This window comes from Globicephala melas, unplaced genomic scaffold (genome assembly GCF_963455315.2).
Source record: "Globicephala melas unplaced genomic scaffold, mGloMel1.2 SCAFFOLD_92, whole genome shotgun sequence".
NCBI classification, from domain to species: domain Eukaryota; kingdom Metazoa; phylum Chordata; class Mammalia; order Artiodactyla; family Delphinidae; genus Globicephala; species Globicephala melas.
Genome location: NW_027207267.1, coordinates 750,273 through 775,737, shown reverse-complemented (window position 1 = coordinate 775,737; position 25,465 = coordinate 750,273). Strand labels below are relative to the sequence as shown.

The 25,465-nt window shown below is 50.3% G+C and overlaps 1 protein-coding gene across 11 annotated transcripts in view; it reads left to right on the top strand.

The window, feature by feature from the left end:
- The window catches only part of LOC132593280 (protein-L-isoaspartate O-methyltransferase domain-containing protein 2), a 30,348-nt gene extending 22,571 nt beyond the window's left edge, over positions 1-7,777 (top strand). For 4 of the 11 annotated variants that reach the window (XM_060293374.2, XM_060293377.2, XM_060293375.2 and 1 more), the window contains 3 exons: positions 155-326; positions 2,095-2,218; positions 5,018-7,777. In XM_060293374.2, the coding sequence (XP_060149357.1) occupies positions 155-326; positions 2,095-2,218; positions 5,018-5,397 (676 nt within the window). In that variant the 3' untranslated portion in view covers positions 5,398-7,777. Of the gene's footprint in view, positions 1-154; positions 327-2,094; positions 2,219-2,439 lie in introns of all 11 variants that reach the window. The other 7 variants (XR_009562470.2, XR_009562471.1, XM_060293379.1 and 4 more) reach the window with 7 other exon arrangements.
- The last annotated feature ends 17,688 nt before the right edge of the window (positions 7,778-25,465 follow it).

Genomic DNA, 25,465 nt, shown 5'->3' with positions numbered 1-25,465 from the left:
TCTTCCTGAAGTCTGGTGTCCAGCTTCTGCCTCTGATTTTGCTATGTTGCTGTGGGATTGTGCAATGAAAACATACCCGTGTTTAGTGTAGATTTACTATGTAGGCTTGTTCTAATGTGATATATTTAGTTGTGGAAAACATTGTTTGCTTCAGGTTTGACTTCTGCGAGCCCTCCTTCGTCACCGGCAATTGCCTGGAGATCTCTCCAGGCTGCTCTCAGTATGACCGGGTGTACTGCGGGGCAGGCGTGCAGAAGCAGCACGAGGGGTACATGAAGAGCCTCCTCAAAGTCGGGGGCGTCCTGGTCATGCCGCTGGAAGAGAAGGTCAGGTCCCCACGTAACCCACGGTTTTGCACACTTAGCTGCCTGCCAGCGTCGGTTCCGGGGATCTGACGTGCACTTTCCTTCGTAACTCTTGTAACAATGCCCTCCATTTCACTGAGGAGGAGACAGGCCGTAGAGGCAGCCAAGGCGGGGCAGGTCCTGACTCAGGCGGGCATCCCAGAGCCTGCACTGCAAGGCTGACCTGCCGCCCTCTCTCTCCTCCCTCCTCGTCTTTTCTGTCCTCTCCCCCTCCTCCCCCCGCCCCCCCTTAGCTATTCTTTTATGCTTTTTCTAGTATTGGAATTACAGTACACATAAAAAAAATATTAGAGTAATTCTATTTTGGTAGCTCGTCTAATTGTTAAATTCCATGGTGGCGGGTACTGTACAGAACCCCTTGCTGAGTGGGAATCTTGTCCAGGTCTACTTGGCTACGCATGTTTCTGTATGTTTCAGATACTGTGTTTCATTGGGAAAACAGCTTGCAATAAGTGAGCAACCTATCCGTCCCAAACAACTAGGAAAAACAGAAATGACAAATGTTAGGAGGCTGTGCGCTTTGGTGAAATTTTCTTCAGTTTTAAAATATTAGCATTCAATTCATTGTGTTTGAAAAGTAATTATTTATTTTAGAAAATCCAGAAGATGTGAACATTAAGAAAAACTATTCACAGTCCCTAATGACTGTTAGCGTGCGATTCTTGTAGCCCTCTCCTCTTAGTCTGTAGCCTTTCAAAAAGGTTATTGTACACTAAGGTGTTTTACTTAACAGAGTTTGTGAATATGATTTTAAGTTACTTAATACTCCACATCATCGTTTTTTAGTGCTTATGTGGTAGCCGGCTGAACCATTGACCAGTTAATTATCTGGCTCCTATAATCAGACATTAGGTTGTATGTCGTTTTTATTGTTATTTACTGTTATGTAAAGACTGTAGTGAACGTCCTTAATAAAAAAAAAAAAGAAAGAAAATATTCTTCAATATTTCAGTTTGTATCTGTAAAAGGTAAGGGCTCTGTGTTTTTAAACTTCATAACAAAACCGTTATCAGCCTAAAAAAGTTAATAGTAATTCCTTAATATCTTGAAGCGTCCAGCTAGCATTCAGGTTTTCCTGATTGTCTCAAAACCAGGCTGAACAGCTTACTTGAATGGGACCCCGTTTAGGGCTGTGTCCTGCACTTGGTGGATTACCTCTTTGGTGTTGTTAATCTCCAAGTTTTCCTTCTCTCTTGCAATTTATTTGTTGAAGCAATCAGGCCATTTGCCTTCGAGAGGTTCCCGCTGCTGTTCAGTGGCGGCGAGACGGTCTCTTTCCAGTTCCCACCCTCCAGAAACCACAGCCCAGGACCCCGTCTAGGCTGAAGCATCGCAGCTGGTTGTGAGGGTCTCTAACGACTTGTACTTGAGAATCGCCCCATCTCCTTACGTTTCCCCCGCCACATGGACTTTTTCTGTAGAGTCCAAGAAGGTTGTCTCATCAGAGTCCCCACACTCCTTCTCTGATTGCCCCCTTGTCCCCCGTTACCTTCTGTCCCTGTTAGATGCATTTTCTGTGCTAGAAGCTTGCGTGTATTTGCGAGAAGATCATTAAGTTGCGTGTAATTCTTGTCACATCGCATTATGGGCACATTGCAGGCCCGTACTGCCAGGGTTTTTCATTTTTAGTGTCTGTGTTTTTTCAGGTTGTGTATAGGAATGATTATATTTAAATCGGCACTCCCAGTAGTCCGACCTTTTGAATCTTCTCGTTTTGTCTCTGGGATAGTTGACTAAGATAACTCGGACGGGTCCTTCCGCCTGGGAAACCAAAAAGATTCTGGCTGTGTCTTTTGCTCCACTCGTCCAGCCCTGCCAGTCGGAGTCAGGAGAATCAAGACTTGTCCAGTTACGTGAGTATGAAGATTCTTGCTTACTGTTTAGATCTTTTCACTGTCGTTAGAATTTGAAGAGAAATAAAATGCATAAGAAACCTTTTAATGTTAAAGAACACTTTTCCACCCATTGAAGCCTTTAAAGTTTTACACGTGATGTTTAAAAAGTCACTCAAAAAATTATAGTCTACGTTTAGCCTATTTCGGGTTATTTTAGGATGTTTGTGCTTGCTATTCAGGGATGAAAAGGAACCCCTAGAAAGAAAGAGAAGGGAAGAGGAGCGTGAGCAGAGGCACACTGGCCGTGAGCTGGACGTCGCTGGTGTGCGGGGCACGTATGCCGGGGACGTCCGGGTTAGGGTCAGGGTTAGGGTTAGCAGCGTTTGGCTGCCCTGTGTTATTTGAAGCCACGGGATGGATGTCAAACCAAGGACTAATAGGCGTAAGCGGAGAGGAGCTCGCCAGAGTGGGGGTCGTGGGAACGTGAGGTGGGCAGGTGGGTTAGACCCGAGTTTATCATGTAGGTGGTAGAGTCCGTCCCATGTTTTAAATAGAAGATGTGGGGACTTCCCTGGTGACACAGTGGTTAAGAATCCACCTGCCAGTGCAGGGGACACAGGTTCGAGCCCTGGCCCGGGAAGATCCCACATGCCGCGGAGCAACTAAGCCCGTGCGCCACAACTGCTGAGCCTGCGCTCTAGAGCCCTCGAGCCACAACTACGGAGCCCATGTGCCACAACTACTGAAGCCCGCGCACCTAGAGCCCGTGCTCTGTAATAAGAGAAGCCACCGCGATGAGAAGCCTGAGCACTGCAATGAAGAGTAGCCCCTGCTCGCCGCAACTAGAGAAAGCCCGCGCGCAGCAACAAAGAGCCAACGCAGCCAAAAATAAAAAACAACCCCCCCCAAAAAACTCTAAATAGAAGATGTGGCACCTCTGTATTCTGGATTCCCTGGTGGTCAGGGGAGGGTGAACTCGTCAAATGTGTGCTCCCTGAAACCCCACCGGAAGGGGTAGGCAGGCACTGCCCGTGGGTGGGGAGGGCACGGCCTTCCAAGAGCCCCTGCAGAGTTTCAGAAGGTGAGGTCACAGGTGGGATCTACGACAGGTGTCTTGATCATGCCTGGGTAAGAATCATGAAGACGTGGAGGGTACCCCGAGATGTGGGTTTTGAGGCTTCAAAGCAGACGTGGCACAATGAACAATGTCGATGCTATTTAGGGCTCCTGAAGGGAACTTGTGATCTTGTCTCCCGGACCAGAGGTTCTTAGACGAGTAGAGTCACGTCGATGAGGGCAGTGCGCACGGAGGCCGTGAGGATGTGGTCGTGTGCTGCACAGGGGATGGGGTCAGCTCTCGGATGGACGGGTGAGTGACCAGACTGCAGGCTGAGCTGGTCAGGAGGCCGCTGGGATTTTCTGGGCAAGAGATAAAGACTGAAGCTAAGACACGGGGCTCCAGTGGCAGGGGCTCAGGAGGCGTGTAGGGCCTGTCTGAGGAAGGAGGTGGGCCTGAGGTGGCTGGCATGTTATGGAGGCGGGTCTGCAGGAGGCCCTGACCCCAGCAGGACTGGGTTAGAACCTGGGGAGCCTTTGGCTGCCCTGTGTTATTTGAAGCCACGGGATGGATGTCAAACCAAGGACTAATAGGATAAGCGGAGAGGAGCTCGCCGGGCTGGGTGGAAGAGGAGGAGGCCAGGGGATGAGGCGGCCCCCACCGACGGCACCTCGGGGTGAGCTGGAGAGGCCAGAGCTGGCCCTTGGGAGGTCTGAGAAGGGGGTAACAGCAACTGGAGTGGCGGGGGAGGAGTGCTGCCACCACCTCCTGCTCGGCGTGGCGGAGTGTGAGGGCCGGGCGAGTGCAGTGTCCTGACAAAGGGGAGGAGGGTGCTGCGAGCGGGGGCGCCTCCAGGGCATTGGGCGCTGAGCAGGTTCTGCTCGGGCCTCTGTGACTCTGGTCAGAGGTGTGGGCAGCAGAGGAGCCCTCCGGAGAGTTTGCGTTGTTACTCTTTGGAGAAGTTAGGTTCGGGGGTAAGAAGTGATGCTGGCTTGCAGTGTCATGCATGTAAGCACGCGGCCCCTAGTGATCCTCTGCCCCCGGAAGAGCCCTCGTGTTGCCGTGTGTGTGTTGCCCACACATTTGCCCAACTTGAGCTTCCATTACCAGAGTGTAGTTTTCCTCGATGTGCTTTGGGACTTTTGTTCTTAAAAATGTTTTGGAACTGCTTTTTCTCTACTTTAATAAAAAAGGAACAAATTCTTAAATTTCTGAAATACTGTGAAAATATTAAAGCAGATAAAAGAATTGTAGAGCCATGTGGTCACTGTATTTCTACTGGGTGAGACAATGCATCACTGAACACGGCAAATAGGGAAATGAAGCCGGTTGTCAAAGAACCAAACGCTGTAACGCTGGTTCTTATTCTTCCATTGATTAGCCAAGCAGTACTGCTTCCTTTTCTTATCTGATTTAAAGGTCAGTGCCTTTGAAAATATCTTTTGAAAAATACCATATGAATGCAAATTAGAGTATAGTTAACATTTGCCTACAGCACTGTCCTGTTCTTTTTTTTTTTTAACATCTTCACTGGGGTATAGTTGCTTTACAGTGGTGTGTTAGCTGCACTGTCCTGTTCTTTTTTTTTTTAACATCTTCATTGGGGTATAGTTGCTTTACAGTGGTGTGTTAGCTGCACTGTCCTGTTCTTGTAATGTGTCTGTAAATAGGCCAGTACATGAAACTGTGGTTAGAATTTCCTCGGGTGCTAGACCTCGTGGTGTCACGAGGGTGAGGCTGACGTCTCGCTGTCTGCACAGCACCCCTGGCGGTTCGCAGCCTCCAGGACCTGGCGCGCATTGCCATCCGGGGCACCATTAAGAAGGTCATCCACCAGGAGGCTGTGAACAAAAACGGGGACGGACTGAAGAACACTCCCAGGTTTAAACGGAGGAGAGTTCGCCGCCGCCGAATGGAAACGATTGTCTTTTTGGACAAAGAGGTGTTTGCCAGTCGGATCTCCAACCCCTCTGATGACACCAGCTGCGGAGACCTGGAAGACGAGCGGCAAGAAGAAGAGGTGACAACCCCGCCGGACACCAAGCCCGAGCCCCCGGTGAACTTCCTGCGTGAGAAGGTCCTGAGTCTCCCTCTGCCAGATCCCCTGAAGTACTACCTGCTTTATTACAGAGAAAAGTAAGTCTGTGGTCCAGGGGAGGAGGCCAAGCCTTCCTGGAGGGCTGCCCGCAGCAGGTGCACTGGAGGAGGAAGGGGCTCCCGCTCTGCATCTCGTCTTCTCGTCTGTCCTTGACTGTCCTGTAGAGTTTTCATCCAGTCATCTGGTTTCTGTAAACACAGTCTGACAAACATAAGGTGCAAGGGGGAATGTCTCAAAAGGGCAAGAGTCTCCTGGAGGAGGGGTTGACTTCACACTCTCAGGAAATGCTGAGGTCTACACGTGGAGGTGGCCTGGAGACCGTTTCTTACACAAGGTACACGTGTCTGCATCAGAAAGGAAAACTGAAGTTGAAATTAACCTGTGTTTCTTATAAAAGGTGAGACAAAAAGCACAAGTTGCTAAGTGTATGAAATCTTTTCTGAGTGGGACACGCCTATGTGCAAGTTTGAATTTTACGGTATCAACCTCTAATTACTGGCACCGAGTAATTAAAGATTTATTAAAAGATTAATTTAAAAGATGTAACAATCTTTTAGTTATTTGGAACGTGGATACTTGATTGAAAAGCCCTCTCTTATTTTAAGTAAATTAATTACATCTTACGTGAGTTGTCAATTGTAATTTTAAAAAACAAAAATTGTGATGGGGAGAGGAATGAACGTATCAGATTGCCAGGTGTCTTTGTGGAATTGCAAAAGAATTCCAAGGCACTTTTTTCTGACACCTTTTGTTACCTTTAAAGTAACCAACATTGAGTAATCCCGTCAAAGAAAGTCCTGAAGAATGAAACAAGTGTTGTGTGTAAGTAATGAGCTGCATTACTTTTGCCCCAGAGACAGAGAGTACTGTTGACTCAACTTTAAATACAGTCAACGGTGTCTAAGGCTCAGTCCTCAGAGCAGGTGGGAAGTACTGGCTGCAGGAAATGGATTGGGGACGGTGTAGACGGCCTGTGGGTTGGTGTTTTGTTTTTTTTTTCAGTTGGCTATTGTTCTGTAATCACATAACAGTACTGATTCATAGATTTTATCTTTTATAATTCTGGAGAAAAATATTTGTTAGTTTTGTAATTTTTCCTAAGAACAAACGCGTGTTTGGTACATTGCATTAGAACAGTTTCACTCAAGTTTGACTTGTGGAATCCATCTTCTCCAGCGCTGTGTGTTGAGAGCTTCCTGTCTTATTAAGTCGTGGGTCTAGAAGAAGAGGCCGTCCTTTTAGTTAGGTGGCAGGATGTTTACAAGTGACACTGCTTCTTCCAAAACATTGGTTCTTTTCAGACTTTTCAGTTTTAACCAAAGTTAAACCCCAAATCAGAGTCATCCAGATTTTATGATTCATTTTATCTCTCAGCCTCTCAGGTGTTGCTGGATTTCAGTGTCTTTGTGGTTTTACCAGCTTCGCGGAGTTCTGGTTATTTTGTTTTGCCATTTATGCTTTTTTAAAGTAACTGAGTCATTTTATCACAGAACACTGCGTGCACACATAGCTGGGAAAGCGGGTATATTGCCCTAAATGGGTACCGTTAAGCTGTTGTAAAGAAGGGTTTCTTCATAGTCGTGTTTACCTGCCTTTAACTGAACGTCAAGCCTCGTTGTCTCAGAGAGAAAAGCATGAGTCACGTTTACTTGCTAAGACTTCGGTTTGCAGATCTTGTTGACGTCATTCTAATTGATTTGTAGAGACCTCTGCAACACGTGGACATTTTTGGACATGATATCTGAAATATTTTATATTAGGTGGCTTGACTAAATTTTTTTCTGTAATTGTATATGGATTTCCTTTTTTTCCAACCACATTTGCCTTTATGCTAGATTGTAAACAGTCTTTACGAGGTGTAAGACATGTTTTCCCCATATATGTTAAACCTTTCCTAACGTTTTGTATTTACATGTTGGTTTGTGACTTTTAAACCGGAATTTGGTTACAAGATATATATATATATATATATAGATATTGAATATAATATATGTGAAATAATTTGGTATTGATCTATCTAATAAACGTAAAGGAGAATCATCAGTGAGTTTCCCTGTGTGTCAGCACCTTTCTCCGGAGTCAGTCTGAGACACTGCTTTCTGTTTTCAGACAGATGAATTATATATATAGTCTGTGTTGTCTGCAAGCTCTATATTGTAAACCGCATTCTAGACAATGGCTGACTTTTATGTTTTGATTAGTCTGTATTTTTATATGTGACTTTCGTCTTGAAAGTACAGCAATAGACATGTGCAAAACAAATAACAAACTTATAAATATTAAGTATATAATCTAGAAATCAGCTGTGTATTTAAAAATATTTTTGCCCATCTGGAACTTTCAGGGGATTAATGCAAGAAATATGAAACAAAGGCTTTAATGAACTGATATGCAAAAGATACCAATAAAGGTAGTTACGACACTTCAGCCTTCTTGGCATTGCTTCTGTTTCCTGTGTGGAATTAAAATTCTTGGCTACATTTTTTTTCCAAAAATGTTTTAAAATAAACTTTAAAAAATTAGAATCAGGGCTTCCCTGGTGGCGCAGTGGTTGAGAGTCCGCCTGCCGATGAAGGGGACGCGGGTTCGTGCCCCGGTCCGGGAAGATCCCACGTGCCGCGGAGCGGCTGGGCCCGTGAGCCATGGCCGCTGAGCCTGCGCGTCCGGAGCCTGTGCTCCGCAACGGGAGAGGCCACAACGGTGAGAGGCCCGCGTACCGCAAAAAAAAAAAAAAAAAATTAGAATCCTGTGCTTTCTTTCACCGTTTGCATTATTGCTGAAGTCTGTACCATTCTAGCACACCTAGGGGAGGCGTGATATGTGATTAAACACAGGAAGTTGGAATAGACGGAGTCTGGCTACATGAGAGCATAGGCGTCTGGAGAGAGTCTGGTTAGTGTCCTGGCACGATTCCCCCATATCGTCAAAATGTTAAATAAAAGATACTGGGTAATGGCATCATATCTTGTGGGGCAGCAGGGGGTGAGGATGAGGGTTCAGGGTCGGCGTTGGGGTCAGGCCAGGGCCAGGGTCAGGATTTAGTGTCAGGGTCAGAGGGTCGTGGTCCAGACTTAAAAGTATTGAGGTGCTATTGTAAATGAGCTTTTTTTCCTTTTTCATTGAAAATTCCAGTTTTTCCTAAACACCGTTGCTGATTGTTTTAATCCATCTGGGCTGCTATAACAAAACACCAATTGGGTATTTTAGTTGGCTTATGAACAATAAAAGTGTATTTCTCACAGTTCTGGAGGCTGGAAGTCTGAGATCAGGGCACCAGCACGGTTGGGTGAGGGTGCCCTTTCTGGTGGCAGAGTATATTACAGACAGCCCATGCTGCTTTTACTTCAACAGGCCGTTTTTCTGTAAGCACATTAGAGCACAGTTTGGGGTGGTGAGAGCAAAGCCAGGAGGCCGCTGCAGTCAGTAGCCCTGAGTGAGTGGTGGGAGGCATGTGGCGGGCTCCGCAGGGACGGTTGTCTTCCCACTGCGAGCACAGAGCCCTTGTTTTCTGGACTTTGTCACATGGTTAATCCTAACTGTCTCTGGGAGTTATTTCAGCAGGCTGTGTTTTATAGAAGCTTCCCTGCCTTAAGGCTTAGGGACTCAAGGTGTTTGGAACCAGGCTTCTTTGTCATGCAGCAAGCCAAATGCTTAGATGCCGAGGTTGCAAGGCAGCCAAGTGATGATATCAAATCCACCTCCCCAGAGGCAAGGGGCTTGAGATGCTTACGGGATAAGGAAGCAAGGTGGTCTTAGGTGTGGGGAAAGGAGATGGGAGGTAGGGAACAGGTGACGCATGAGTGTATCTGAGTTACCTGCTTCTTCATGCGACTTCAAGGGATTGGAGTAGGGTTCAACTTTTAGTCTGTTCTGATACGAGCCTATAGTTAAGGGTTAAAGGTGGTGTAGGATCATGGTCAGGTCAGAGGTTAGGGTTAGGGAGTAGTGTATGGTTCAGAGTTAGAGGGTCAGGATTAAGGATTGAAATTCAGGCTCAGGGACTTCCCTGGTGGCGCAGTGGTTGAGGATCCACCTGCCCATGCAGGGGACACGGGTTCGAACCCTGGGCCGGGAAGATCCCACGTGCCACGGAGCAACTAAGCCCGTGCGCCACAACTACTGAGCCTGCGCTCCAGAGCCCACAAGCCACAACTGCTGAGCCCACGCGCCGCAACTACTGAAGCCTGCGTGCTCCAGGGCCCGCGTGTCACAACTACTAAGCCTGCATGCTGCGACTACTGAAGTCCGCGCGCCTGGAGGCCATGCTCCGCAACGAGAGAAGCCACTGCGATGAAAGCCTGCGCACCGCAACGAAGAGCAGCCCCCGCTCGCTGCAACTAGAGAAAGCGTACGTGCAGCAATGCAGACCCAACGCAGTCATAAATAATAAAAAAATAAAAGACGTGTACATTTCATTAAAAAAATTCAGGCTCAGTGCTCAGGGTGAGAAGATAGGGTCAGGGTCAGGGCTAGAGGCTTAGGGACAGTATTAGAAGGTCCATTAAGAGGATGAGGTTTTGAGGGATCAGAGTTAAAGGATCTAGGTTAGAGGTTCAGGGTTAGAGGGTTAGGCTAGCTGTAGGTTGGCTCCCCTGCACCTGGAGATACGGGGCCCACGGAGTGGGGACCAGGCAGTACGACTGCAGTGGGGCTCCATTTCCTGGCACATCCTCGCCAGGTGTCTCTCAGCGCCAGGAGTGTCCAGCCTTAGGGCCCTAGCCAGCTCTGGGTCTACATCATGTGACTCCAGGTTGGGTCACCGCTGCTGAAAGAATTTACTAAGAATTTCTCTCTCTCTCTCTCTCTTTGTAATTTATCATTTTTCTATAGTGGATTATAGCTGATTTACAATGCTGTGTCGCTTTCTGGTGTACGTCCACTTGATTCACACAAAGAGAAGCATCTACATATTTTTTTCCATATTCTTAGCAGTCTTACGTATTCTCTTCCGGAGATTTCAACGTGTTGAGTTCTGTGTGCTCTACACTAGGTCCTTGTCGATTACCTATATTGTCCATGAAGGGTATGTATGCTAATGTCAGCCTCCTGGTCTATCCCTCCGCCCACCCCTTTCGTAGCCACAGTTGTGTTTTCTGAATGTGTGTCGCTGTTCGTGTTTTGTAAGTTTGTTCATTTGTATCCATGTTTAGATGCCACCTGTAAGTTGGGGTTAGGGTTAGGGTGGTTAGGGTAGGGTTAGGGTTAGGGTAGGGTTAGGGTAGGGTTAGGGTAGGGTTAGGGGTAGGGTTAGGGTTAGGGTAGGGTTAGGGTAGGGTTAGGGTAGGGTTAGGGTTAGGGTAGGGTTAGGGTAGGGTTAGGGTTAGGGTGGTTAGGGTTAGGGTAGGGTTAGGGTAGGGTTAGGGTTAGGGTGGTTAGGGTTAGGGTTAGGGTAGGGTTAGGGTAGGGTTAGGGGTAGGGTTAGGGTTAGGGTAGGGTTAGGGTAGGGTTAGGGTTAGGGTAGGGTTAGGGTGGTTAGGGTTAGGGTAGGGTTAGGGTAGAGTTAGGGTCAGGGTCAGGGTCTGGGTCCGGGTCCCGTGTGTAGGGTGTGCTGAGTCTAGTCCTTTGAGCTTGAGAGTAAGCCTTGTTGATTGCCTGTTTGGTCTATGGAACGGTATCTGTGCTCATTTTAAACTCCTGGTTTATGCCTCACCTCAGCCGACCTGTGCACCCTAGCAGTCATAGGTACATTTTCCAAATGTGTCATTCTGTGTCTCTTGGCGCGTAGTTCGTGTATAGCCATTTTGATACTCCACCTGTAACTGATACCTGAGGATAAGTCTCTTTTTTCTGTCTGACTTATGTCACTTAGAATGATCGTACCCAAGTACACCCGAGTTGTTGCAACTGGCCTTATTTCATTGATTTCATGGCTGAGTAATATTCCATTGTACATAAGTATCACATCTTCTTTATCCATGTTTTCCTTCCAGGGAGATTTTGGTTGTATCCAAGTCGAGCCTCTTGTAAACAGACCAGCACTAAACGTTGTGGTGCCTGTGTCCTGTCGAGCTTTGGTTTTCCCAAGATACGCGCCCGTGAGTGGAAGTGCCGTATGCTCTGTGGCTTCGTTTCTTAGATGTTTTGGGAAATAAACTACACTTCTCCAGAGTGCCGTTGGCAATTTACCGTCCCACAGTCAGCGAAAAAAGGCTCGCTTTTCTCCACGCCCTATCCTGCATTTCTGGTTTTTACACTTTGTGAGGATGGCCCTTCGGACTGATGCGAAGTTGTACCTCTTTGTAGTGTTGGTTTGCACCGCGCGCCTGCTTGGTTGGCCAAAAAGGGCGTACGCGGTTTTCCTGAAAATATTCAGGAAAACCGCCTACGCCCTTTTTGGCCAACGGCATTGTTGAAGAAGTTCTGCCCCTTTCCATGTGCTTTCGAGGCGAGACCAATGTCCCTCTTGAAATTCTGTTCCTGCAATTCTGCCTTGCTTTCAAGTCCTCTTTCGTGACTTACCTCAAGGCATTTTTCCACGTTAGGGATCGTTTACGGTCCTGCACGATTGTGAATTGCAGTGCCCCTGAGCCCCACTTTTCAACTTGTTTCTTTGGGCACTGGCCACCCTACAGCAGGATTGCTTCAAGCCTTATTCTAGTTCCGAAGGCTAGCTGAGCCTTTCGTCACTTCCTCTTCGGAAATTAGAGTGGCATGTGCCTGTCCAAACACCTAGGTGTTGTCTCTCATTCTTCCCCACCTTCCGGTTCATCTTGCGGACAGATTCCAAAGTGTGCGAAACAGGGTGTTGATGGTGCTGACTTCCCCTAGTGGGGAGATTGTTAGGAAAGAGGCTGGAGGGGGGAACCCGAGCACCAGGAGATGGGGAGATGAGGCGCCTTTTCCAAACTCTTCCCGATGCGACGGTGTACCATCGTCAGGGTGTCCCATGCATGTTTTAGCTGTACGAAGGGTCCCCTGCACTTGGAGGTTTGGGATCCATGGAATGGGGACCAGGCAGGATTACTCGAAAGGGGCTGCATTTGCTGACTCCTCACCCAGCCTCTCAGCCCCACGAGTGTCCAGCCTTGGGGCCCATGCAGCTGTGGGTCTAGACGTGGTCGATCCAAGTTGCATCACAGCCCCTGAACGAATTTTGTAACGTTTTCTTTCTGTGTCTTTTTTTAAAATTTATTTTTATAAGGGAGTGTAGCTGATTTTCCATGCTGTCTTTCTGGCTGCTGCACGCCCACTTGTTTCACGTACAGAGAGACATCCATAAATTCTTTTAAGATTCTTACCAGTCATATATATTCTTTTCTCGTGACTAGAGTGTGCTGAGTCCAGTTCCTGAGCTATAGAGTAGGTCTTGTCGATTACCTGTTTGGTCTTTGGAACAGTATCTGTGTTAATTTCAACCCTCTGGTTTATGTCTCACCCCACCCCCACTTTTTCCCTTAATCAGCCATAAGTGTGTTTTCTGCATGTGTGACCCTGTTTCTGTTTTGTAATTTAGTTCATGTGCAGCCATTTTTAGATTCCACCTATAAATGATAACTTATGCTGTGTCATTTTGTGTCTGAATTTTGTCACTTAGAATGATCGTATCTCAGTCCACCCGAGTTGCTGCAACTGGCCTTATTTCGTTGATTTCATGTCTGAGTACTGATCCCTTGTACATAAGTACCGTATCTTCTTTATCCATTTTTCCCTTCCAAGGACATGTATATTGTTTCCAAGTCGAGGCTCCTGCAAAAGGGCTGCACTAATAGTTGAAGTTCCTGTGTCCTATGGATTTATGGTTATCCCGAGATACACACCCAGGGGTGGTAGTGCCCTATGCTCTGTAGCTCTGTTGTGTTTTAATTAATTAGGTAATTGTTTTTGCCTGTGTTGGGTCTCTGTTATTGCACATCGGGTTTCTCTGTTTGCAGGAAGTTGGGGCTACTCTTCGTTGAAGTGCGCGGGCTTCTCATTGCAGTGGCTTCTCTTCTTGCAGAACACTGGCTTTAGGTGTCAGGCTTCAGTAGTTGTGGCACCCAGGCTCCGTAGTTGTGGCTCACGGGCTCTAGAGCACAGGCTCAGTAGTTGCGGCGCACGGGCTTAGTTGCTCCACAGCATGTGTTATCTTTCCCGACTAGGGCTCGACCCCGTGTCCTCTGCCTTGGCAGTTGGATTCTTAATGTCTGCGCCACCAGGAAGTCCCTGTAACTCTGTTTCTTAGAATTTTTAGGAAACATCGTACCCTTCTCCAGCGTGGCTGTTAGCAGTTGACATTCCCACCATCAGCACAGCAGGGTTCCGTTTTCTCCACATCCTCTCCTCCATTTCTGGTTTTTACACTGTGAGGTTGGCCATTCTGACTGGGGCAAAGCGATGCATCTCTGTAGTGTTGATTTGTATTTCCCGCATGTTTGGTTGGCCACAAAGGTCATGTGGGTTTCAGCCTGTACACCCGTTTTGGCCAACTGACTCGTAGGCAATGTTGAGCAGCTTTCATGTGCTTTAACGGCGAGTCCAAGCTACCTCTTGCAATCCGGTTCCTGCAATTCTGCCTTGTTTTGAAGTCCTTTTCTGTTACTTACCCCAAGACATTTTTCTACGATAGCTGTCATTTACAACCTTGCCCCTGAGCAACTGTCTTCAACTTGTTTCTGGAACCGGCCACAAGGTGGCAGGATCGCTTCAAGCCCCATTCTGGTTACAGGGGCAGCCTGAGCCTGTGGGAAATTCCTCTTCCTGATGGGAAATTAGAGTGGCATGTGCTGTCCAAACACGTGGAGCTTGTTTCTCATTCCTTCCCCCCCTTCCCCTTCATCCTCCCGACAGATTGCAAGCCGTGCGCGACCCGCTGTTGAGTGTGCTGACTTCCCCAGGTGGGGAGACTCTAAGGAAAGAGCAGGGAACCCCTCTCCCAGGACATGTGGAGATCAGGTGACTTTTCCAAACTCTTCCCGCCCATCCGGGCCCCCATCCCCCATCCGGACACGGCGGGGTTTCCAGCGGTGCGGGGCTCTGGCGCCGCCCTGCAGGGAGCAGCCCTGCTACCCGCGGCTACAGTGCCGCCTGCTGGTCTCTCCGTCCTCCCACTGGGCACAGTCTTCACCTTCCCCGCTGCCTGGGATGCTCTGTCTCCTCGCTGTCCTGTGATCAGCCCCTCGTCCCCACCGCCATCACCCCCAGCTCCACAGCCCTCCTCCAGCCTCAGGGATGACCCAGGACCCTTCCTGGGCTCCCCGCCTGCCCACCCTTTGTCGGTGTCCTCAGTCCACCTGTGCAGACAGGTGAGGATCCCCTCCAGAGGCTCCCAAACGCTTCACCCCCTACATCCTCCCCGGGGTCGGCCCGTGTCCTGTCGGGATGTTCCACCCTCAGCAAGCCCCCAAGTACATGGCAAGGGCAGGCATCAGGCCTGCTGCGTGCACTGCTGTGCGTCCTGCTGTATACACAGGCATGACCCTGCCCCAGGGTGCAGGAAAGACGTGGGGAGAGGGGCTGCCCACAGGGCGGACGTCAGCTCTCGGCTCACCAGGCAAGGGCAGCCGGGTTCTCGCTCCTTGGACCCTTTCTCACCCAGCCGGACCATGACCCGGCTTTGTTCCCACCCCCGTAGTCCCTCCATTGGCCTCGCTTTTGTGAGCAGAGCAGGACAGTGTGGTCTGTGGTCACAGGCTGAGACACACAGACACTGGCTGACCCGCGGGCACCCATGCTGACCCCACGGAATGGGCACTGCACCAGGGCATGTGCGGTGTGGGTTCACCTGCGCACAGAGAGGCTGGGCCTCTGTCCTGGCTCCAGAGGTCACCTTGAGTCTGATGGGAGTGTCCGTGCTCCATGGGCCTCGCTCCAGGCTGGTCTGTGCTGACGGCGTGATACACGGTGGGGCTTCCTGGGTTCCCCCCCCCCCGGGGGGCTGGAGGCTAAGATCAGGCACATGGCGGTCCCCACATTGACATGACAGACCCCAATAAGCCCTGCACTTCAGGACTCAGGTGGGCTTCCCTGGGCTGCCACAGCCGAGGAGGCTGGACCCCGCTCGTCCCCCTGTCCTCGCTGATTTTAACTTGCATCCTTCACCATAATAAACCCTGGGTATAACAGCTTCAGGGAATTCTGGGAGCAAGAAAAAAGAAGCCGGGGAGGGGGTCTCTGGGTCCCCAGCCCTGCAGTTGGGGGCAGAAGTAGGTGGGGAGGATCTTGGGGCCCTGGAATCTGAAGGGCCCCCCTACCAGGGGAGCGGTGGGAGACCCTGGGTGGTAGTTAAGCTGAGTCCAAGGCCCTCCTGCGTAGGAGGCTTCCTAGCCCCGGGGATCCTGAAGAGGCCGGCTCCCTCCTCCCCTCCGCCTCCAGGCCTGGTCCCTGCTCTTGAGAGATTCCCTAGGGTGGGGTCCTGGTGCTGGGCGTGCCCCGATGCTGTGGCCTCCTGAGTCTCCAGGGAGGATAACGGGAGTGGGGGAAGACCTGTTCACAGAAAGGGAGCTTCTGCCGGAACAGAGCCTGGGTCTGCTGCCCCCGACCCCAGGTGCACTGGGGCAGGAATGTGAGAGCGAGGCTCCCTCCCCTCCCAAGACACACAGGACACATGGGCGCTGGTCGCTGGACTCCCACACAATATTAAAATCTCCCACGCAGGCCTCATGGATGAGAGACACTAAAGACTATTAATGGGGGAGGGGGGCCCAGGGAGTGAGGCTGATGTGGGGAGACTTGGAAAATCACCCAAGGATGCACTCTCCCTGCAGCGACCCCGCAGGTGAGCCCAGGTGGAGGTGGACCCGTCAAGTCAGAGCCCACATCCTGGGTCTTTGGGGGACAAATAGCCAAGCACCCCCAGTCCTTGCCTCCACCTGCTGCAGTTAGGGCCTGCCCTGTCTTCTTCATGGCCAAGTTCTCACCCCTCCCAGAAGGCCTCTTGGAGGTTAATGCGATGGGGGTGTCCATGGCAGGACTGGAGGGTCTGTGGTGGGCTGGAGGCCATGTGGCCGGCAGGCGGGCTCCCACCGATCCTGCCGGTCCACACCTCCTGGTCATAGGCCCGCACAGAGTCCACCAGGCTGTGGATGTGGTAGAAGGTGCCGGGGACCGGTCCAGCCCATGCAGGTGTCTGACCACCGAGCGGTCAGTGTGGCGTATTCCCAGGGAGCCCTGGCCGTGCTCGCACCCTCCCGGGAAGGACACGTCAGCGTGGTCCCTGGAATGACCGGGAGGTCAGCCAGAAGCGCCCCCCACCCAACCTCACTGTTACCACAAGAAACGAGAGACAACTCCGTGCAGAAAGACAGAACATCACCAGCCTGATGCTGTCCTGAGGAAGGTCGGCTGGCATCTGGGAACTGGGTGCTATGGTGGGTTGAATGGGGAGGTCCCCCCAAAAGTTATGTCCACGTCATGGCTCCCAGAATCTGAGAAAAGAACCTTATTTGGAAGTAGGGTCTCAGAAGGTATAATTAGTTACGGATCTGGAGATGAGGTCATCCTGGATCCGGGTGGCCCTGAATCAGTGACAGTGTCCTTCTAAGAGACTAGAGGAGAGACACAGACACACAGGAGACACCATGTGAAGATGGAGGCAGAGACAGGAGGGATGAGGCCACAAGCCCAGGGAGGCCTGGAGCCCCCAGAAGCTGGAAGAGGTGGGAAGGACCCTCCCCTGGAGCCTCCGGAGGGAGCGCGGGCCTGGGACACCTTGACCTCAGACGTCTGGTCTCCGGGACTGAGAGAGGACAGGTTTCTGTTGCTCTGAGCCTCCGTTTGTGGTCGTTTGTCACATCTGCCCCGGGAAGCTAATGCAGCTGGTGAGCAGCTCCCTGGCCTGATCTAAACCCTCCCGCCTCCCGTTAGGGGCAGCCCGCTGCGCCTGTGCTGTTTGCACAAACCACGTGGCTCGTGCTGAACCCCGGCTCCCCTTCTGGGCACCGGCATTTTGGAGGGTGAGGGCAGAGCACACCACGTGACCAGCCCCCAGCCAGGTACCAAGCCTCTAATGAGCTTCCCTGGGGGGACGGGGGTGGGGGTAACTGTAATGGTTCTGCCCTTGTCGCTGGGGGAAGAGATACCCTAGAGACCCTTGAGGGAAGGAGGGGGCATGAAGGGTCACGAGGTGACCGGAGCAGGGGCCCTCCCTCCCGTGCATCCCTACTGTGTGCTGTGACCCATCTCAGCTGTGAGCACACAAGTCACAAGCATGTGCTGTGTCCTGTGAGCCTCCCAGCCAGTCCCTGAAGGTGAGGGCAGCCCTGCAGACCCCAGCCCTCTCCTGCACGCCTAGTAGGTGGAAGACCCACTTCTCCTTGCCATTCCAGAAGCGGTTCTGGAGCTGTCCTGGGAGGGCTTCTGGGGTTATGCAGGCTGAGCCCCTGTTGCTACGCCCCCACTTCCCCACAAGAGCCTCCAGAGCAAGCAGTTTGCCCTGTTGCCTGAATGACCGCCCACCAGTTTTCTCAGGAAAGAATCGGGGGTTTCTGTAGAGGCGTCTGCAGGCAGCTCTGCATCTGGGCCCACGTTCACATCTTCTGTGCAAATACCGAGAACCTTCCCTGACACGTGCCCCCGGCTGACCCCCTCCGCATGCCAAGCACAGGCCCCAGTGCGGGCGTCAGACTGACCGCCTGTCTCAGCCTCCTGTTGTTTTCAGAGCTGCTCCAGGCCCTGCTCAAGCCCCGTGCACCCACCTTTCACAGGGCTGTCCTGCACCCCCACCTTCAGCAGCAGTTCCCCTAAGTATTTAAGTGAAGGGGTCCAGAGGTAAGAAAGGAAGCAGAAACAAACAGATGGAACCAGCTGGGACCAGGATGGCAACGAATGTGACCTCCAACCGAGCCCGAGTCTCATCACGTGTTGAATTTACTATATCGGCATATTAGGTGACACACCCACCGGCGGCCATGGCTGGACATGAAGGACCAGAAACGGGTAAAAGGAGGTGGCACCCCAGCCCCTTGGAAGAAGCCCCGCCCCTTCCCCAGAAGGCCTCTTCATCCCATCACTAGCCTCCCTCCTCCTCCCTTTGTCTTTACTCTTTAAAATTAAACCTCTCTCTCCAGGAGGGCGAGAAGGCGATCTGTGAACTCAGTTCCCGCTTCTCCACTCTTTGGTCACTGAATAGAGCCTGTGCTGTGTTGGTCTCGGCTTTGGTTCTGTTCTTTGCCTACTGGAACCCACGTGGGAAAAGGAAACCTCCCCCGCTGGGGCAGAGGGCCTCGCAGGCTGGGGCCCGAGCAGGGTGCACATGACTTCACTTGGTAACAGTCTGTAAGGGGACGGTGGTCTCTGCCTGCTGGGTGGGGAGGGAACGCCTACAGCCACAGCACAGGCTCCGTGGACGGCACGGCCCCTCGTGGGCCTGGACCGTGTGCTCTCGTCTCCCCACGCCTGACACCCCCTGACAGTCGTGACGTGGTGACACTGGCTGCTGGGCGTCCAGTCAGGGGGGACCAGAGGCAGCACCTGGTGCCAGGTGAGACGTGCCTTTTCACGGGCAGGGGACATAGGAGATATTAGGACTTTGTGTCTAGAAAGCAAACCAAGCGGCCAGAAGGTGATCTGAGCCGTGGACTTGAAACCCACGTGCGAGGTGAGGGTTCCCACTGGACACTGGCTCGGGAGCTTCCACACCCGTGCTTCCTGCCCGACCCCTCCAGGCCTCCCTGTGGGCACAGCTGGGCCTGCGCCCCTCAGGCTCCCCGACCCAGAACCTGGAGGGCTGATGCTGCCAGGGCCTGGGGACGCGAGGGGTCCCTCCACCAATGCTGCTCGGCCCCTCCTGCCCAGTGACCAGGGGAGGGAAGCCCCGTGGAGTCTGAGGCCCGGCACAGGCGAAGCTCATACCGCCCCCCCCGGGGACCCCCAGCCCCGCCCTGCTTCCTCAGGCCCCCGCCTGCCCCTCCTGGTGCCCGCGTCCCACCGACCCACATTCCCGGTGTGGACGTCCACGTGCACAAGCCGCCGCGTGTCCTGTTCCCGCATGGGACACCCCCATCCCTGCTTCTCCCTAATGACGACCCGGACCCTGAATGTTCTGGGCAGGAAGAGGGCCGAGGAGGACGCCGGCCTGTCCCGCCTGCCTCCCGGGGGCCCAGACACAGGGCTTGGGGCTGCTGGGCCTTAAGGTCTGGATGCTTCTAGGTGTGGGATGAACCTGCCACTGCCCGCTGGAGCTGCCTCTTCCGAGACTCAGGACACAGGGGCACCCACCAAACGGAGCCCGTCCCCAGGCTCTGCTGCCAGTCTGCTCGGCTTTGCTCTCCCCATCCTGAAGACAGACCTGCGGGAAACAGGGCCTGCGATTCCCACACTGACGGTGTTCTGTGGAATTTCCACTAGACCCCTTCCTACCCTGTTCTGAGCAAATTACTAGCCAGTCCATGCTACCATCACCCCAGGAGCAGACCAGGAAGCTGAGGCTCCCAGAAGCCAAGTAATCCAGCCGGAAGCACAGCTGTGGGACCACGGAGTGGGGTCTGCACCCGCCGCCCGTCCAGGGGGACTGCCCACTCCCCGCAGCTTCCACACCTGTTCCCTTCACCCCCTCCCGGGGCCAGCTCACAGAGCCTCCTCTTGGGGGGACTCACTTACCTTCTCTAACAGGATCCGTCTCACTATGCTGTTCTGGGATCACCCGGAAGCTTGTCACTGAAGCACGATCAGCCTCACGTCACCAGGGCAGCTTTCCTGGATCACACTCACCACCTGCACGTCCACTCCCAGCTCAGACCCAGAAAGGCCCCCTCGGCCCCGAGCCCCATGGCTCTGCCTGGGCTCCCACCCCCTCCTGCCTGGTCCGTCCCTCTCATGTCCCCTGCAACGTCACCAGGAGCTCCCACCTGCCCCAGACAGGCTGTCTGCTCTGTCCTGGGGAAGCCTCCGTGGTGCCAGGTGGAAGACACAAGAGGTACCCGTGGGGCCTCCCTCATGCAGCACAGTGGCCAGCACCTGCCTACTGACCTCATCACTCTAGATGGACAGGGGTTCAGGGGGCCCGTGGCATCTCCCGGTTCTCATTTCATCCCAGCACTGCCCACAGGGAAGTTGCTAAGCAACTCTGTACCGGCTGCACAGAGAGGACGCTCATACACACGCACCCCCCCAGCACACAGGGCCCTCGTGGCCAGGCCCCTCCCAGGATGTGGAGCTCACCTGAGCAGGTCCCCAGCAGCCCGCGCCCTCCCCCCCAGGGCCCTCGTGGTCAGGCCCCTCCCAGGATATGGAGCTCACCTGGGCTGGCACCCAGCAGCCCACGGGGCTCTCGTGGTCCGGCCCCTCCCAGGATATGGAGCTCCCCTGGGCAGGTACCCTGGCAGGGCTGGACACACAGGAACCGTGCACGTAGCCCTCATTGCAGAGCACCCCCAGCCCACCTGTCAGTCAGAGCTGACACAGAGCACCTCAGAGCAGGACCTGAACTAAGAAACAGCAGCTCCGGGACACGTCTGTGACCCTGGGCTTCACTCTGTGTGGCCTCCTTCCTCCTGGTCTTCCAGAGGCTTCCACTGCAGCCGGGGCACCGGGCCTCTGTCTCCACCCACCACCCCTCCTCTCCCTGACTCCTGGGTTCCTCTCATTAGGAGAGGGTCTTCTTGAAGTTGTCTCCCACTCATGGGCCAGATAAAATGATTATAAAACAAGCCAGAGCTGCAGCCCCTTGTCTATCCTGACTCAGGAACCCACACCTGTTCCTTGGACCTGGCCGGTTCAGCAAGGTCCATTTTCTGCAACTGTGAGCCCCTGAGGGGCGAGGATTGGCTGACCTGGGCAGCCTTACCGTGCAGGCCAGCCCTCCCCAGGTGTGCCTGGGTTGAGGTCAATATAAACAGCGCTCCAGGGAGCAAGAGCTCCTGCAGCTGTGCCTGACGCCATATTCTCTGCCCCGTCAGCAGTGTCGGGGCTGGGCTGGTGGGTGGGAGTGAGGGGCCACGGCTTTGTGGGTGGCCCGGTGTGAGTGGGGCTCTGCTGGACTTTCTGCAGGAGTTGCCAAGCTGCTACCTGCTAAAGAAGAGGATGTGTCACGCGTAACTGCCACTGGAATTTCTCCCTGGGCAGAGGTGAGGAAGGAAAACAGTGGGGGCCGGGACAGGAGGGGTGCCTCAGGCAGGGAAATGGAAAGCTTCCAGAAGAGCGCCCGGGGCCAGGACCATCCTGGCTGGCCTGCAGGCACCAAGTCGGCAGGCATGCTGTCGCTGGTGTGGCTCCACGGCCCTTCCTCTAGGCTTTCAAGTCCTTGTACATATTCAGGTGTTTTACCTGGGACGGGTGGGAATAGTTCAGCAGCAGCTGGCCTGGGGCTCAGCTCACGTTTACTCACAGACGCCTCGGCTCGGTCCCCCAGGCTTGCAATGAGGACACTCCTTGCGGGGGGGCTGCTGGCTGCATGGGAGACGATTCCCCGCCTCTGACCAACTTCAGAATTGTCTACCACTGGAGCAAGTGCCCTGATAGGGTTCTCATCTGTATAACTGGTGGGTTCTGTTTTTTTTTTTTCTTTTTTGGGTCAAGGTAGGTTTTATTCCTCTTTTTTGTACTTATAGATATAAGCATGGAAATAATTCATTCATATAAATACATGTATGTGAAGGGAATAACTTTTTTCCGTTTTTTAAAACATTTTATTTTTCATTTTATTTATTTTTTATACAGCAGGTTCTTATTGGTTATCTATTTTATACATATAAATGTATACATGTCAGTCCCAATCTCCCAACTCCTCCCACCGCCGCCCCCCACGGCTTTCCCCTCTTGGTGTCCATACGTTTGTTCTCTACATCTGTGTCTCTATTTCTGCCCTTCAAACCGGTCCATCTGTACCATTTTTCTAGGTTCCACATATATGTGTTAATATACAATATTTGTTTTTCTCTTTCTGACTTACTTCACTCTGTATGACAGTCTCTAGATCCATCGACGTCTCTACAAATGACCCAATTTCATTCCTCTTTATGGCTAATAGTCCGTTGTATATATGTACCGCATCTTTATCTGTTCGTCTGTCTGTGGGCATTTAGGTTGCTTCCATGACCTGGCTATTGTAAATAGTGCTGCAGTGAACATTGTGGTGAATGTGTCTTTTTGATTTATGGTTTTCTCTGGGTATATGCCCAGTAGTGGGTTGCTGGATCATATGGTAATTCTATTTTTAGTTTTTTAAGGAACCTCCATACTGTTCTCCATAGTGAGTGTATCAATTTACATTCCCACCAATCGTGGAAGAGGGTTCCTTTTCTCCACACCCTCTCCAGCATTTGTTGTTTGTAGATTTTCTGATGATGCCCATTCTAACAGGTGTGAGGCGATACCTCATTGTAGTTTTGATTTGCATTTCTCTAATAATTAGTGATGTAGAGCAGCTTTTCATATGCTCCTTGGCCATCTCTATGTCTTCTTGGAAGAAATGTCTATTTAGATCTTCTGCCCATTTTTGTATTGGGTTGTTTGTTTTTTTTAATATTGAGCTGCATGAGCTGTTTGTATATATTGGAGAGTAATCCTTTGTCCATTGATTCATTTGCAAATATATTCTCCCATTCTGAGGGTTGTCTTTTTGTCTTGTTTGTAGTTTCCATTGCTTTGCAAAAGCTTTTACGTTTCATTAGGTCCCATTTGTTTAGTTTTCTTTTTTATGGCATTACTCTAGGAGGTGGATCAAAAAAGATCTTGCTGTGATTTATGTTAGAGTATTCTTCCTATGTTTTCCTCTAAGAGTTTTATACTGTCCGGTCTTACATTAAGGTCCCTAATCCATTTTGAATTTATTTTTCTGTATGGTGTTAGGGGGTGTTCTAATTTCATTCTTTTACATGTAGCTGTCCATTTTTCCCAGCACCACTGATTGAAGACACTGTCTTTTCTCCATTGTATAGTCTTGCCTACTTTGTCATAGATTAGTTGACCATAGGTGTATAGGTTTATCTCTGGGCTTTCTTTCTTTCTTTTTTTTTTTCCTTTTACACCTTTATTGGAGTATAATTGCTTTACAATGGAGTGTTAGTTTCTGCTGTATAACAAAGTGAATCAATTATACATATACATATATCACCATATCCCCTCTCTCTTGCATCTCCCTCCCACCCTCCATATCCCACCCCTTTAGGTGGTCGCAAAGCACCGAGCTGATCTCCCTGTGCTATGTGGCTGCTTCCCAGTAGCTATCGATGTTACATTTGGTAATGTATATATGTCCATGGCACTCTCTCACTTCGTCCCAGCTTACCCTTCCCCCTCCCCATGTCCTCAAGTCCTTTCTCTACAGTCTGTGTCCTTAATCCTGTCCTGCCCCTAGGTTCTTCATAAACTTTTTTTCTTTAGATTCCATATATCTCTGTTAGCACACGGTATTTATTTTTCTCTTTCTGACTTACTTCACTGTGTAGGACAGACTCTAAGTCCATCCCCCTCACTACAAATAACTCAGTTTTGTTTCTTTTTATGGCGAGTAATATTCCATTGTATATATGTGCCAGATATTCTTTATCCATTCATCTGTCGATGGACACTTAAGTTGCTTCCATGTCCTGGCTATTGTAAGTAGAACTGCAATGAACATTGTTGTATATAACTCTTTTTGAATTATGGTTTTCTCAAGGCAAATGCCCAGTAGTTGGATTGCCGGGTCGTATGGTAGTTCTATTTTTAGTTTTTTAAGGAACCTCTATACTGTTATCCCTAGTAGCTATAGCAATTTACATTCCCAGCAACAGTGCAAGAACGTTCCCTTTTCTCCAGTAAATGCCTCTCCAGCATTTATTGTTTGTAGATTTTTTGATGATTGCCATTCTGACTGCTGGGAGGTGATACCTCACTGTAGGTTTGATTTGCATTTCTCTAATGATTAGTGATGTTCAGCATCCTTTCATGTGTTTGTTGGCAGTCTGTACATCTTCTTTGGAGAAATGTCTGTTTAGGTCTTCTGCCCATTTTTGGATTGGGTTGTTTGTTTTTGTGATATTGAGCTACACGAGCTGCTTGTAAATTTTGGAGATTAATCTTTTGTCATTTGCTTCATTTGAAAACATTTTCTCCCATTCTGAGCGTTGTCTTTTCATCTTGTTTATGTTTTCCTTTGCTGTGCAAAAGCTTTGAAGTTTCATTAGGTCCCATTTGTTTATTTTTGTTTTTATTTCCACTTCTCTAGGAGGTGGGTCAAAAAGGATCTTGCTGTGATTTATGTCATAGAGTGTTCTGTCTATCTTTTCCTCTAATAATTTTATAGTGTCTGGTCTATCATTTAGATCTCTGATCCATTTTGAGTTTATTTTTGTGTATGGTGTTATGGAGTGTTCTAATTTCATTCTTTTACGTGTATTTGTCCAGTTTTCCCAGCACCACTTACTGAAGAGACTGTCTTTTCTTCATTGCATATCTTTGCCTCCTTTGTCATAGATGAGTTAGCCATAGGTACGTAGGTTTATCTCTGGGCTTTCTATCTTGTTCAATTGATCTATATTTCTGTTTTTGTGCCAGTACCATATAGTCTTGATTAATGTAGCTTTGTAGTATAGTCTGAAGTCAGGAAGTCTGATTCCTCCAGCTCTTTTAATTTCCCTCAAGCCTGCTTTGGCTATTCGGGGTCTTTTGTGTCTCCATACAAATTTTAAGATTTTTTTGTTCTAGTTCTGTAGAAAATGCCAGTGGTATTTGATAGGGATTGCATTGAATCTGTAGCTTGCTTTGGGTACTATAGTCATTTTCACAATATTGATTCTTCTAATCCAAGAACACGGTTTATACCTCCATATGTTTATATCATCTTTGATTTCTTTCAGCAGTGTCTTATAGTTTTCTGAGTACAGGTCTTTTACCTCCTTATGTAGGTTCATTCCTCCGTATTTTATTCTTTTTGTTGCAATGGTGAATGAGATTGTTTCCTTAATTTCTCTTTCTGATCTTTCATTGTTAGTGTGTAGGAATGCAAGAGATTTCTGTGCATTAATTTTGTATCCTGCAACTTTACCAAATTCATTGATTAGCTCTGGTAGTTTTCTGGTGGCATCTTTAGGATTCACTATGTGTAGTATCGTGTCATTTGCAAACAGTGACAATTTTACTTCTTCTTTTCCAATTTGTATTCCTTTTATTTCTTTTTCTTCTCTGATTACTGTGTCTAGGACTTCCAAAAACTATGTTGAGTATTAGTGGTGAGAGTGGACATCCTTGTCTTGTTCCTGATCTTAGAGGAAAT